At 39.4% G+C, this 12,470-nt stretch overlaps 1 protein-coding gene across 1 annotated transcript; it reads right to left on the bottom strand.

The window, feature by feature from the left end:
* Positions 1-11,053: 11,053 nt before the first annotated feature.
* On the bottom strand, positions 11,054-11,392 carry LOC101541629 (SRA stem-loop-interacting RNA-binding protein, mitochondrial-like). Its single transcript, XM_055131248.1, has one exon. It carries the CDS (start codon positions 11,390-11,392, stop codon positions 11,054-11,056), a length of 339 nt encoding a protein of 112 aa, XP_054987223.1.
* Positions 11,393-12,470: the final 1,078 nt, after the last annotated feature.

Genomic DNA, 12,470 nt, shown 5'->3' with positions numbered 1-12,470 from the left:
CAAGCATGTGGAGAGTGGCCTTGAGCTTGTCTGTGGCTGGGTTCTGGAGGTCTTTGGCTGCTGGAACTCTATTGGGGCAGGGAGGGAGACTCAACCTACCCCCTCCGAGGGGCCCCAGTGAAGACAGTCAGGTCAAGAGACTCCTTAGAGTAGCTCCTTTAATTCTCCTTGTAAAGATGGTTTCACATCTATGAATTCTTGAGCTGTTGCTTATCAGTGAAGTTGTGTACCATTTCTCCAAATCTGGATGAGAGTCTGGATGGGTAAAGTATTCTCGGTGAGGTGTTCATTCTATTGAGCTTTCCTTTCTATATCTCAGCATTGGTTTGGTCTCAGAGTGTCTACTATAATTCTTTTTTTTTTTTTCAATTGTGTCACTGTGAGATACAGTTGCAAAACTTTCATGATTGAGTTTTAGTCATACATACAGTGACCAAACACGGATCCCTCCAAAAGTGTACATTTCCTAACACCAATGTCCCCAGTTTACCTCCTGCCACCGCCATACCACCCCACCCCCTGCCTCTCTGACAGGCACTTTCCTTCTTACTCTCTCTCTACTTTTGGGCATTATGGTTTACAATACAGATACCTAGAGGCCATCATGCTTGACCTTTTCAGCACACATCTCCCATCCTGAGCAATCCCTCCAATTATTACTGACTTAGTAATTTGCTGTAAATCTTAAGAATGCTCCTTTGTATATATTTTCCTTCATTTATCCTTCTGTTTTCAACATTTTATCCCTATCTGGTGTCTTTGTCATGCTGATTAGGATGTGTCTTGGGGTATTTTTATTTGAATTTAATTTTGCTGGTACCCTTTAGGCCTGCTGGACCTGGGTGTATGCACTCTTAAATTCTGGGAACTTCTCAACAATAATACTTTTGACTGATGCTTCTTCATCAGGGTTGTCTTCCTGGCCCTCAGGAACCCCATTGATTCTTAAGTTGTTCCTCTTGAATTCATCCCAAATTCATCTATTGTCATCTGTTCATTTATTTATCTTCTGCTGCTGTTTGAAGGTTTTCTAAGCCTCATCCTGAAGCTCACTGATTCTATTCTCACCATCTGTCACTATGCTGTTGAGTTTCAGTGTGTTTTTCATTCCTCCTTCGAAGTTTTTCAGAACTGTCATTTCTGTTCATAGTTTTCTCATTTCTGTTCTCATATCTTCTTGTGTTTTATTGGAAGTCAGTTCCATAATTTCTTTGAGCTTGTTAAACACCCTAATCATTTCCACTCTGAACTCCTTTTCAGAGAGATTATATAGGGGGCTGTTACTGATAGGATCCTCAGGATTACAGTCTCCTCTCAGTAACATTTGAGGTATTGGTGCTGCTTGACCATGGTTTCTTCTGTAATCTGAAGGTGCATAATCATCATCCACCCCACTGAGAATGAGGTCACTGGGAGAGTTTTATAGGGGGGAGTATATTGTGCACTGGGGTAGGAAGTGTGCCTTTAGCTTTTATTTTTTTCTTTGGGGGTCACACCTGGCGATGCACAGGGGTTACTCCTGGCTCTGCACTCAGGAATTACTTCTGGAGGTGCTTGGGGGTACCATATGGGATGCTGGGGATAGAACCTGGGTTAGCTACTTACAAGACAAACACCCTACCTGCTGTGTTATAGCTCCAGCCCCCACTTTGGTTTATTCCACTAAGGCTAAAGTCATACAGTGAAAACTGGGGACACTGGTGGTGAGAAATGTATGCTGATGATGGAGGGATGGGTATTTGATTATTGTAGGACTAAAACACATCATTATATGAAGTGTGGGAGGAGTGAGGAGACTTGTTGTTCTGGCCCACGTTGGGAAGGGAGGGTGTCTTGGCCACTGCTCTATGAACACTTTTCTTTCACACTTTTTCTTCTTCTTTCCCTAAATACCACATCCACAAGGTTTAAGTATAGATACTGATTAAATGCCTCCTCTTTCAGGAAGTCTTCCTCGACTTCAAACATAAAGTTAGAGGTCCACTTCAGCTACAACTCACACTTGCCACAGAATATGGAAGCTCTTAATGTCCTTGTGTTTCCCACTGATAATGGGCTCCTGATGGAAATATTCTTATAGTCCCAGAACTTTCTGGATCATCTAGCAAAGAGTAAGTATTCTAAGTTTGTGATAGAACTCAATGAATAAGAGAGTTTATGTACGTAAGAGCAGTATTACCACATCCTCCAGACAATGTTATCTGTATTTTCTACAAAATTTCTAGTTTCTGGATCCAACAGTACACCCACTTTTTCTAAAATACAAAAGCTCTTATTTTCAGAAACATTCTGGACTTCCACACAAAATTGATGATGGTCTTTTTGATCTGTTAGTTTGAACAGGTTTTGGCAACCAGTTACTTATTCAATAAAACACAAGTTTAGGTATTGCCATGAAGGCATTTCATAAATATAATTAAAATCTTTAACTGGATAATGTTAAGTAAGGGAGAAAACTTTAAATGAGCTAGACACATCTGGCTCAACCAACTAAAATATATTTTTTAAAAATTGTATTCTATGCATGGTGTCAGTTCGAGGTCTAAGCCCATTCTTTTGCATGTGGTAGTCCAGTTATGCCAGCACCATTTGTTGAAGAGGCTTTCCTTGATCCACTTCACATCTCTTGCCCCCTTATCAAATATTAAGTGATCATACATCTGGGGTTGTGTGTAGGGATATTCCACTCTGTTCCATTGGTCTGCGGCTCTGCCTTTGTTCCAGTACCATGCTGTTTTAATTGTTACCGCTTTGTAGTATAGTTTAAGGTTGGGGAGGGTGATGCCTCCCATCATCTTTTTTCCAAGAATTGTTTTTGCTATTTGTGGGCGTTTATTGTTCCATATGAATTTCAGGATTGCTTAATCCATTTCTTTGAAGAATGTCATGGGTATCCTTATAGGGATCGCATTAAATCTGTATAGTGCTTTGGGGAGTATTGCCATTTTGACAATGTTGATTCTCCCTATCCATGAGCAGGGGATATGTTTCCATTTCCTCATGTCCTCTTTTATTTCATGGAGTAGCATTTTATAGTTTTCTTTGTACAGGCCCTTTACTTCTTAAGTTAAAATTAGATCAAAATGGAATAAAGACCTCAACATCAGACTACAATCCATAAGGTACATCGAAGACAAGGTCGGAAAAACCCTTCAGGATATTGAAGCTAAAGGTATCTCCAAAGAGGACACGGAACTAAGCAATCAAGTAGAAATAGAGATAAACAAATGGGACTATATTAAACTAAGAAGCTTCTGCTCCGCAAAAGACACAGTGACCAGACTACAAAGGCAATCTACAGAATGGGAAAGGATATTCACCCAATTCTCATCTGATAAAGGGTTGATATCAAGGGTATATAAAGCACATGTTGAACTCTACAAGAAGAAAACATCCAACCCCATCAGAAAATGGGCTGGAGAAATGAACAGAAACTTTTCCAAGGAAGAGATACGAATGGCTAAAAGGCACATGAAAAAATGCTCTGCATCACTGATCATCGGGGAGATGCTGATCAAAACAACCATGAGATACCACCTCACACCACAGAGAATGGCACACATCCAAAAGAACAAAAGCAACCGCTGTTGGAGAGGCTGTGGGGAGAAAGGGACCCTCCTGCACTGATGGTGGGAATGCCTACTGGTCCAACCCCTTTGGAAAACAATATGGATGCTTCTCAAAAAATTAGAAATTGAGCTTCCATTTGATCCAGCAATACCACTTCTGGGAATATATCCTGGAGAAACAAAAAAGTATAGTAGAAATGACATCTGCACTTATATGTTCATCGCAGCACTGTTTACAATAGCCAAAACCTGCAAAAAACCCCAGCGCCCAAGAACAGATGACTGGCTAAAGAAACTTTGGTACATCTATACAATGGAATACTATGCAGCTGTTAGAAAAGATGAAGTCATGAAATTTGCATATAGGTGGATCATCATGGAAAGTATCATGCTAAGTGAAATGAGCCAGAAAGAGAGGACAGACATAGAAAGATTGCACTCATTCCTGGAACATAAAATAACAGAGTAGGAGACTAATGCCCAAGAATAGTAGTATATAATACCAGGACTTTGACTCCATAGCTTGGAACTTGGCCTCACACACTGGGGGAAAGTCATACCAAATGGAGAAGGGAACACCAAATAAAATGTGATTGGAGATCCCTCGTGGTAAGGGAAATGTGTGCTGAAAGTGGACTAGTGACCGAACATGATGACCACTCAGTACCCCTATTGCAGACCACAGCACCCAAAGGAGAGAGAGAGAACAAATTAGAATGCCCTGCCACAGAGGTAGGGTGGGATTGGGGGGGATGGGACTCGGAGTGGGAGGGATACTGGGCTCATGGGTGGTGGAGAATGGACACTGGTGGAGGGATGGGCTCCCGAACACTGCATGAGGGAAAAACAAGCACGAAATGTATGAATCTGTAACTGTACCCTCACTGTGACTCACTAAATAAAAATAACAATAATAATAAAAAACTAAATCCCAAGCTACAATTTTTCCTCTTGAACAATAAAGTCAAAGTTGCAATAACAAATTGTATTCTATTTTATTTTGGGCACTGTGGTTTATAAACCACATTTGTAGGGTTTATATAGGAAGTATTGCAGCTGAAAGAGTTTAGCTGAAGAGCTGAGGCTTCTCTGAAGAAGAAATTCTGTTTGTGGACATTGAAGAAACTGCCCCTCCATTTACCTGTGGATTTTGAACTTGCACAGCAATCCCCCGCTAATCACTCAAGCCAGTTCCATACAATAAATCTGTTAACATACACATTTACTTCTGCCTCTCTGATTGAATCATGACTGACACACTATAAATTCAAAGGTTTGAATTCTCCATTTCCTCATGCATTTTCAGTAAATAAAAGAAGATTCCAGGCTTTCACAGTTTTAAATCATTTAGCTCATACAAGAATGTATCAGCATGCAGATTAAAACAACAATGAGATATTATTTCACACCACAGAGACTGGCCCACATCCAAAAGAACAAAAGCAACCAGTTGGTGAAGATGTGGGGAGAAAGGGACTCTCCTTCACTTCTAGTGGGAATGGTGACTGGTTCATCCCTTTTGGAAAACCATATGGACGCTTCTCAAAAAATTTGAAATTGAGCTCCCCTTTGACCCAGCAAAACCACTTCTGGGAATATATCCTGGAGATGCAAAACTGTATAGTAGAAATGACATCTGCACTTGTATGTTCTATTGCAGCACTGTTTAAAATAGCCAGAATCTGGTAAAGACCCAGGTGCTTGAGAACAGATGACTGATTAAAGAAACTTTGGTACATCTACACAATGGAATACTATGCAGCTATTAGAAAGGATGATTTCATGAAATTTGCCAATAAGTGGATCATCATGGAGAGTATCACTATCACTATCATCCCATTGATTGTCTATTTGCTTGAGCAGGCCCAGTAATGTCTCCATTTGTCCTAGCCCTGATATTTTTAGCAGCCTCTCTTTACTCATCCTTCCCAATGGTGCTACATTAGAGGCTCTATCAGGGTCAGGAGAATGAGACCCATCATTGTTACTGTATTTGGCATATGAATACACCACGGGGAGCTTGGCAGGGTCTCCCATGTGGACAGGAAGCTCTTGGTAGCTTGCCAGGTTCTCCGAGAGGGAGAAGTAAGCTATAAGATGTTGCTTCTGGGAGCTTGGTTTAATAGTCTCTGGATCTTGGCCATTGATGTGATTACATAGCATTGGGGGCAGTTTGTGGGTGTGACTTCCTAGCTACTGGAAAATGGGGAATCTGGGTGGGAGAGGCCCAGTCCTGATCCGAGCAGAATCTCTTGCTCCCACTCCTGGCTGACTTCACTGAGGCCCCTTGGAGGGGGTGGGTTGAGTCTCCTTCCCCGCCTCGAGCAGAGCCCCAGCAGCCGAAAACCTCCACAACCCAACCACAGCCATGCTCAAGGCCACTCTCCATGTGCTTGGATGAGTCTCACCATGAAGGAACCGGCAGAGGAACCCAGGTGTGTGGGACCCAGGGTTGAGATCTCCAAGCCTGCTCGGAGAGTATCATGCTAAGTGAAATGAAAGAGAGGGACAGACATAGAATGATTGCACTCATTTGTGGAATATAAAGTAACAGAATGTGAGACTTACATTCAAGAATAGTAGAGATGTGTACCAGGAGGATTTCTCCACAGTTTGGAAGCTGGCCTCACATGCAGGGGGAAAAGGCAGCTCAGATTGAGAAGGAACCACCAAATAAAGGATGCTAGGAGGGTCCACTCAGGATGGGAGATGCGGGCTGAAAGTAGACTATATAGCAAACATGATGGCCACTCAATACCTATATTGCAAACAACAACACCCAAAAGGAGATAAAGAGCAAAAGGGAATGCCCTGTCACAGAGGCGGGGTTGGGAGGGATGGGAGTGGTAGTGGGAGGAATAGTGGGATCATTGGTGGTGGAGAATGGGCACAGGTGGGGATATGGGCACTTGACCATTGTATGACTGAAACATAAGCACAAAAGTTTGTAAGTCTGTAACTGCACCTCACGGTGATTCATTTTTTTAAAAAAGAAAAAAAGAATGTATCATCATTCTTCTGTTTACTGACAAATTGTATAAAGGTATCTCATCTAACAGGACCTGTTAATTCTATGCCAAAATGGTTTGTCTAAACCCTCACAGAGTATAGGAGGAAATCGAGCTCATTAAGAAAATTAGGGGGCTGGAGCGATAGCACAGCGGGGAGGGTGTTTGCCTTGCATGTGGCCAACCCAGGTTTGAATCCCAGTATCCCATGTGGTCCCCTGAGCACCAGCAGGAGTAATTCCTGAGTGCAGAGCCAGGAGAAACCCCTGTGCATCGCCAGGTGTGACCCAGAAAGAAAAAAAAAAGATAAGAAAAGAAAAGAAAAAAGGAGAAAATTAAAATAATCCAAGTTACCTTGCCACCTTGAAGTAGGACTGATTTGAAGTGGTGTTAAATTATTCAAAAAGTCTTAGGTAGCACAATTTACATATTTTCTTTCAAAATCTAGTAAAAAAAAGACACTCAATCTTCTTGATAATTCAAAATAGCTTAATTGACAGTGTTGTCTGGGTTGGGTGGATGCTAATTGAAAAAGAGAAAGCACTTGGGTGAGTGGTGGTCAGGATAAAGCATGAACTATGAATTGTAATCTGCTAGCTGCATACTTACACTTTTACGTTACATCTGTCTCAGCATCTCTTGGCTTTCTACTGTCAGTTTTGTAGGCACATTTTTTTTTCTCAAGCTTTGTGATCCACTCTGCTTTTGGGGATAGTTTTTACTATGTCAAAATTAATTCCATATGTTGGTGAAAGCTTCCATCTATTTTCCCACCAGTTTCATTAAAAAAACATTTTCATGTTATCATAACTATTTCCCTTTTCTCAGAAGCAATTCTAATATTTTTTGCTGATTTTGTACAATGTACTTGTAGTTAAAAATGCTTTCTTAAAATCATGCACAAATGCTCTATCTGTACCAAATATTCAAGAATAAGTGACTGTCACAGACTGGCAAAAGCAGCCTTTCTTGTTTGGGGTAGAGCTGGCTTCTGTGTGTAATAGCTAGAATTTCTGTGTAATAATACATAGAAAGTATAATTCCTATAAAAGTTCCTAAGAGGGAGATCTTCTAAGGGATTTCACAGTTCTAGATGTACTTCCTTTCTGAGACAGTTTAAATATTTTATTTTTATTTTTTTATTTTTACAAAGTCGTTCACAGTAATTTATTACATTTATTATTTCAAAACCAATCCCACCACCATGACACCTTATCACTACCAATATTTTGAATTTTCCCAACCACCACTCAGGACTTCCCCAAAAATAGGCCCTAAATAATTTATTTTGTCTTGTTTATTATGAATAATCCACTAAAAATGACCAAAAAAAGTTGCCTTAGAAGAAAATGTATGAATATTGTTGTAGTTCAGTCTGGAGCCATTAAGCCCTTGTATAAGAGATTTACTAACATGCTGTTACAGGTTGAGCCTTTTGTGCTAACATATACATTATATAAAGTATATAATAACATACATATACTTTTTTTATCAAGATCAGTGGCCTTCTACTTTATACCCTATTCAATGTGGTGCGGTACTCCTGCTATATCATTGGTGTAGAGTTGAGAGTTCACAGCCATGCACTCCAGGAATGTGGGGTCCAGAGGCATCTCTGTAGCTTGTTGCTCTCTTCTGGGATTTATTTGTGAGTCTCTGGATCATGGCCATTAATGAGCTTATATGGCACTGGGGTCAGTTCGTGGGCATGACTGCCAGGCTCCCAGAAGAATAGGGAGATAGGGGAGGTTGCCTATTCCTGATTCCATGAGAGTCTGGAGATTTTGGTCAAAAAAACCCATTTCCTGAGGTTTTCAGCTGTTTAACTCATGGATGAGGTTTGTCCGAGCCTGTGGATATCAGCTGTGAGCATGGCAGTGATTGAGTTCTGGGGGTTTTGGCTGCTGGGGCTCTGTTGGGCCAGGTGAGTCCTTCCACTGGCTCCCCTCTGAGCTGTCCCAGATATAAGGTTCAGTCTGGGCGGGTCTGGAGGCATCTCTCAATTGTTTAAGTCTTTAAAGTTGAGGACCACTTTGGTCACAAAGTAATGGGGTCCATTGAGACATCAGGAGAACCCACATAAGGGAGGCCTGAGAGAGCCCACACTAGTCACAGCAAGCTGAGGTCATTCAAGTGTGCTCTGGCCATTAAGGCTGAAGGTCACACCAACACCAGAGATTCTCTACTCTGGATGCGCATCAGAACCTCTAAGGAAAGGGACTGGCTTGGGTAATTTCCCGCCCCATGTTCCCTAGTTGATTTTGGTATATAATCAGGACTTAAAACTACTTACTTACAGGAATAAGAGAAAGATATGGAAGTTAATGACCTCCACATTTGTATGTAATTTCCTCACCATGCATTTTAGACACAGAATTATTTATCAGATTTCCTCGGGGGATATCATATATCAGAAAAAAATATCAGGACAAAGCGGTTTCTTTATTTTCCTAAGGGTGACCAATTTATTTGTGACTAGTCCAGATTAGAATTTGGTACCGATAATTCTTAGCCCCAAGCATTGTAAATTAGAAGACATCATCTCCCTGTGCTTCCCAAGTATTTTGTGAGAAGCATTTTCTCATTTTCTCACAGGCCCCAATAACCATCATTTTTGTACAAGGTACTAATTGCTTCATTGTTATTTATGCTTATTTCCTTGCATGGTTATGCCACAACTTTTCTTTATTGTACTATTTAAGGATATTTGAATTGTTTTCTGGTTTGGCTATTTAAAATAAATTCTGTGTGGATATTTAAATATTTAACTTTTAAGGAAATACTTGAAGTATTTTCTTGGATCACAATCTAGAAGTGGGACTTCTAGCTATGCATATAATAAACTTTTATGTGAACTAAGAGTTTTTTATATGATTGTTACATTCCTGCTTATATCATATCTCATATCTTGATATATCAACATATGAGTTCCACTACTCTACAATCTTACCAATACCTGTTATTATCAGTCTTTCCAATGTTAACAATGTTGATACTATGTCAAGTAGTTTATTGAAATTTTAATTTTCCAGTATCTATGCAGATTAAGAACTTATTTTTTCACATTTACTGTGCTTATAGAAACTTTTGTGAGGAAAAAATTGTCCAAGTTTTACTAGGTTTTCTGACTCTTCCTTATGAAATTGTAGGAAAGATTTCACGCATGAAAAAAATTTCCCCTATTCTATGACGTTCAATTTCATTTTCATAATGATATCTTTTTCTAAACAGAAGTTAATAATATTTTAATATTTTATTTATCAATAATGCATTGTGCATTTTGGTTTTTTAAAAAGATCAAAGGGTAATAAATGATTTGTTTATCTAGAAGTTTTACATTGCATAACCAAAATCTGAAAAGAAACTAAGCATTCAAAAATTGATAACTGGATAATGAAAACTCTGGCATATACACACAATGGACACAATGGAATACTACCTGGTTCTAAGAGATTAAATCATGCCATTTGCCACTAATTGGATTTTTTTATAATAAGATGGCTATCGTAGGTATACCTTTTTCTAAGTTCTATGAGTTAATTTAGAAAATCATTGAACCTAAAAGGCACATAGAATCCAACATTATAGTTCATTGCTCATAGGTCATAAGACTTGCAACTGAACTCTAAAGCAAAGGCAGTCTCATGAAGAACTTTGCCCTTAACCTGTACAGTCTGTTCATACTCATGCATGCAGTATTGAAATTGAATTTGCAAAACATCCAGTTGGTGTTAGAGAACTGAAGACAGAACATAGATTGTGAAATGTTTTCTTAGTTTTCATTTTTTTCTGAAGTGTTTCAATTTTGCTCTCATTTGAAGAATGTTTTTTACTGGACATAGATTTGATGTGCCTAACTCTATCAGTCCTGTCCCGTTGTCTTTTCACTCCATTGCTTCATTGAGGTGCCAACTAATTTCTGATTTACTAATTGCATATACAATATTTCCCCGCTCTCTAGTTGCCTCTGGGTTTTATCTTTATCTTTGGGTTTTCCTAGTTCAATTGGGATGTGTTAGTTGTGATTCTCATTGCATTTTATTTTATTTTTTTTTTAATTTTTTATTGTGGAAAGTTACAAAGTTACAAAGTTTTCAGGTTTAAATCTCAGTTATACAATGCTCGAATACCCATCCCTTCACCAGTGCTCATATTCCACCACCAAGAATCCCAGTATAGCTCCACCCCGCCCCCTCACACCCCAAACACCCCCACGCCCCTATCTCATTGCATTTTAGCCTAATTGGCATTTCTTAATCTGTTCTCAAGCTTTGAGAAATTTTCTCTCTGAAATACCGTATTTTTTTCCTCTGTTCTATTTTAATTTTCTTTTCCCCTGGAAAAGAAAGACTCCAAGTGCCCTATGGTAAACCACTTGACCTTGTCCTGGATGTCACTGAAGCTTTCATCAAACTTTTTATTTTATTTATTTATTTTTTTTGTTTTCTTTACATTATTTAATATACAGCGACAATCTCAAAAATCTTTCTCTTCATCGGTTGTTTGATCCGCTTGTAAGTTTTTTGGTCTTCGAACTTGAACATGGAGCTTTATTCCATCAATAATATGATTTTCCTGTTGCAGTGCATCATGAAGTTCCTCTTCCGTAGAAAGTTGAGCCCAGGCCATACCTCTGTGAAAGCCAGTCTCTTCATCAAAAGGCGGGGTGCACTTTCGTACATGACCAAACTGTGCAAAGTGTTCTCCCAACTCACTGGCGGCAGCGGTCCAGGGGATCCTCCGCACGAACGCCACGTGCCGGCCCACGCTCGCCCGCGCTGCCAGCGCCGACCTCGCCGCCGCCGAGGCCGCCATCCCTAGGTCGCGGGCTCCCGGTGACCCCCGCCCCGGTCGCGACCCGGTCATCAAACTTTTTAAAAGATTTGTCCCTGTGTCTTTTATATTAACTGATTTCTACTCACATATTTTTAAAGCTTTTTAATACTTTATTTTTTGCCTTTTCAAGTTTACTCTTAATCTTACTCAGTTATATTTATTTTAATCTTTTTCTGTGCAGTTCTAGAATTTCCATTTGCACCTTGTTATAACAAGAAATGGAAACTATAGTTTCCATGTCTCAGCTGTGATGCTGCATATTTTTGTTAATTATAATAATGCTTTCCTTTAAGCTTTTAACAATATCTAGAGAGCTACTTAAAGTCTTATCTCCAACATCTGAACCATCTCACACTATATTCTATCACCTATTTCTCTTGCTTATTTTATACTTTCTTGCTTTTAGCCTGTGATAATTGTTAACTGTGTATTAGACATTTTGACTAGCATATTGAAGTAAGAGCATTCAATTTATGTAGTGCAAATATTATATTGAATGATATATCAAATAATATAAATGAAATATACATTATTTAAACATATAAAATATATATTGAATATATAAACATATATTGAGTATTATCAAAAGATGCTATTATCTTTGACGATTCAGGTTCTTCTGTCCCCTTATGAGGGAATTACTCGTTAACTTGGGCGGCCCCTCTCTGTGGTGAGTAGTAGCTGGAATCTCAAAGTTTCTCAAACATCCACTACTGCTTTTTACTGGGCTTCACACCTGTGTAATTCAGGGCTTATGCAGGGGTTTGAGATATCTCTCTTTGAATTCCACCTTTTCAAGATGTTATTCCTCACTCTCTATCTGCATGAGTGATTTACCTAATCATTTATTAGAAGGTTAAGATCTATCTTCTCTTCTTAGATTCTTGTTGCCCTTTCTCACCTCTGGAAACTGCCCTCAGACAGAGGCCTCTACAGGCAAACATGTCACGAAAAATTGCGATCCTGACAGGAATGATTCTTCTCCAGTTTTTGCCCATTCAGTATCTTTAAATAATTTTCTTTTTTCCTCCAGATTTTTATCACTGTTTACCATAGG

Source organism: Sorex araneus, chromosome 3, assembly GCF_027595985.1.
Source record: "Sorex araneus isolate mSorAra2 chromosome 3, mSorAra2.pri, whole genome shotgun sequence".
NCBI lineage: Eukaryota > Metazoa > Chordata > Mammalia > Eulipotyphla > Soricidae > Sorex > Sorex araneus.
The sequence above is the reverse complement of the archived record's forward strand: the minus strand, read 5'-3'. Positions and strand labels throughout refer to the sequence as shown.

What these genes read in the sequence shown, in the direction of transcription:
- LOC101541629 (XM_055131248.1), bottom strand. Translation starts at nt 11,392, where the DNA reads ATGGCGGCCTCGGCGGCGGCGAGGTCGGCGCTGGCAGCGCGGGCGAGC.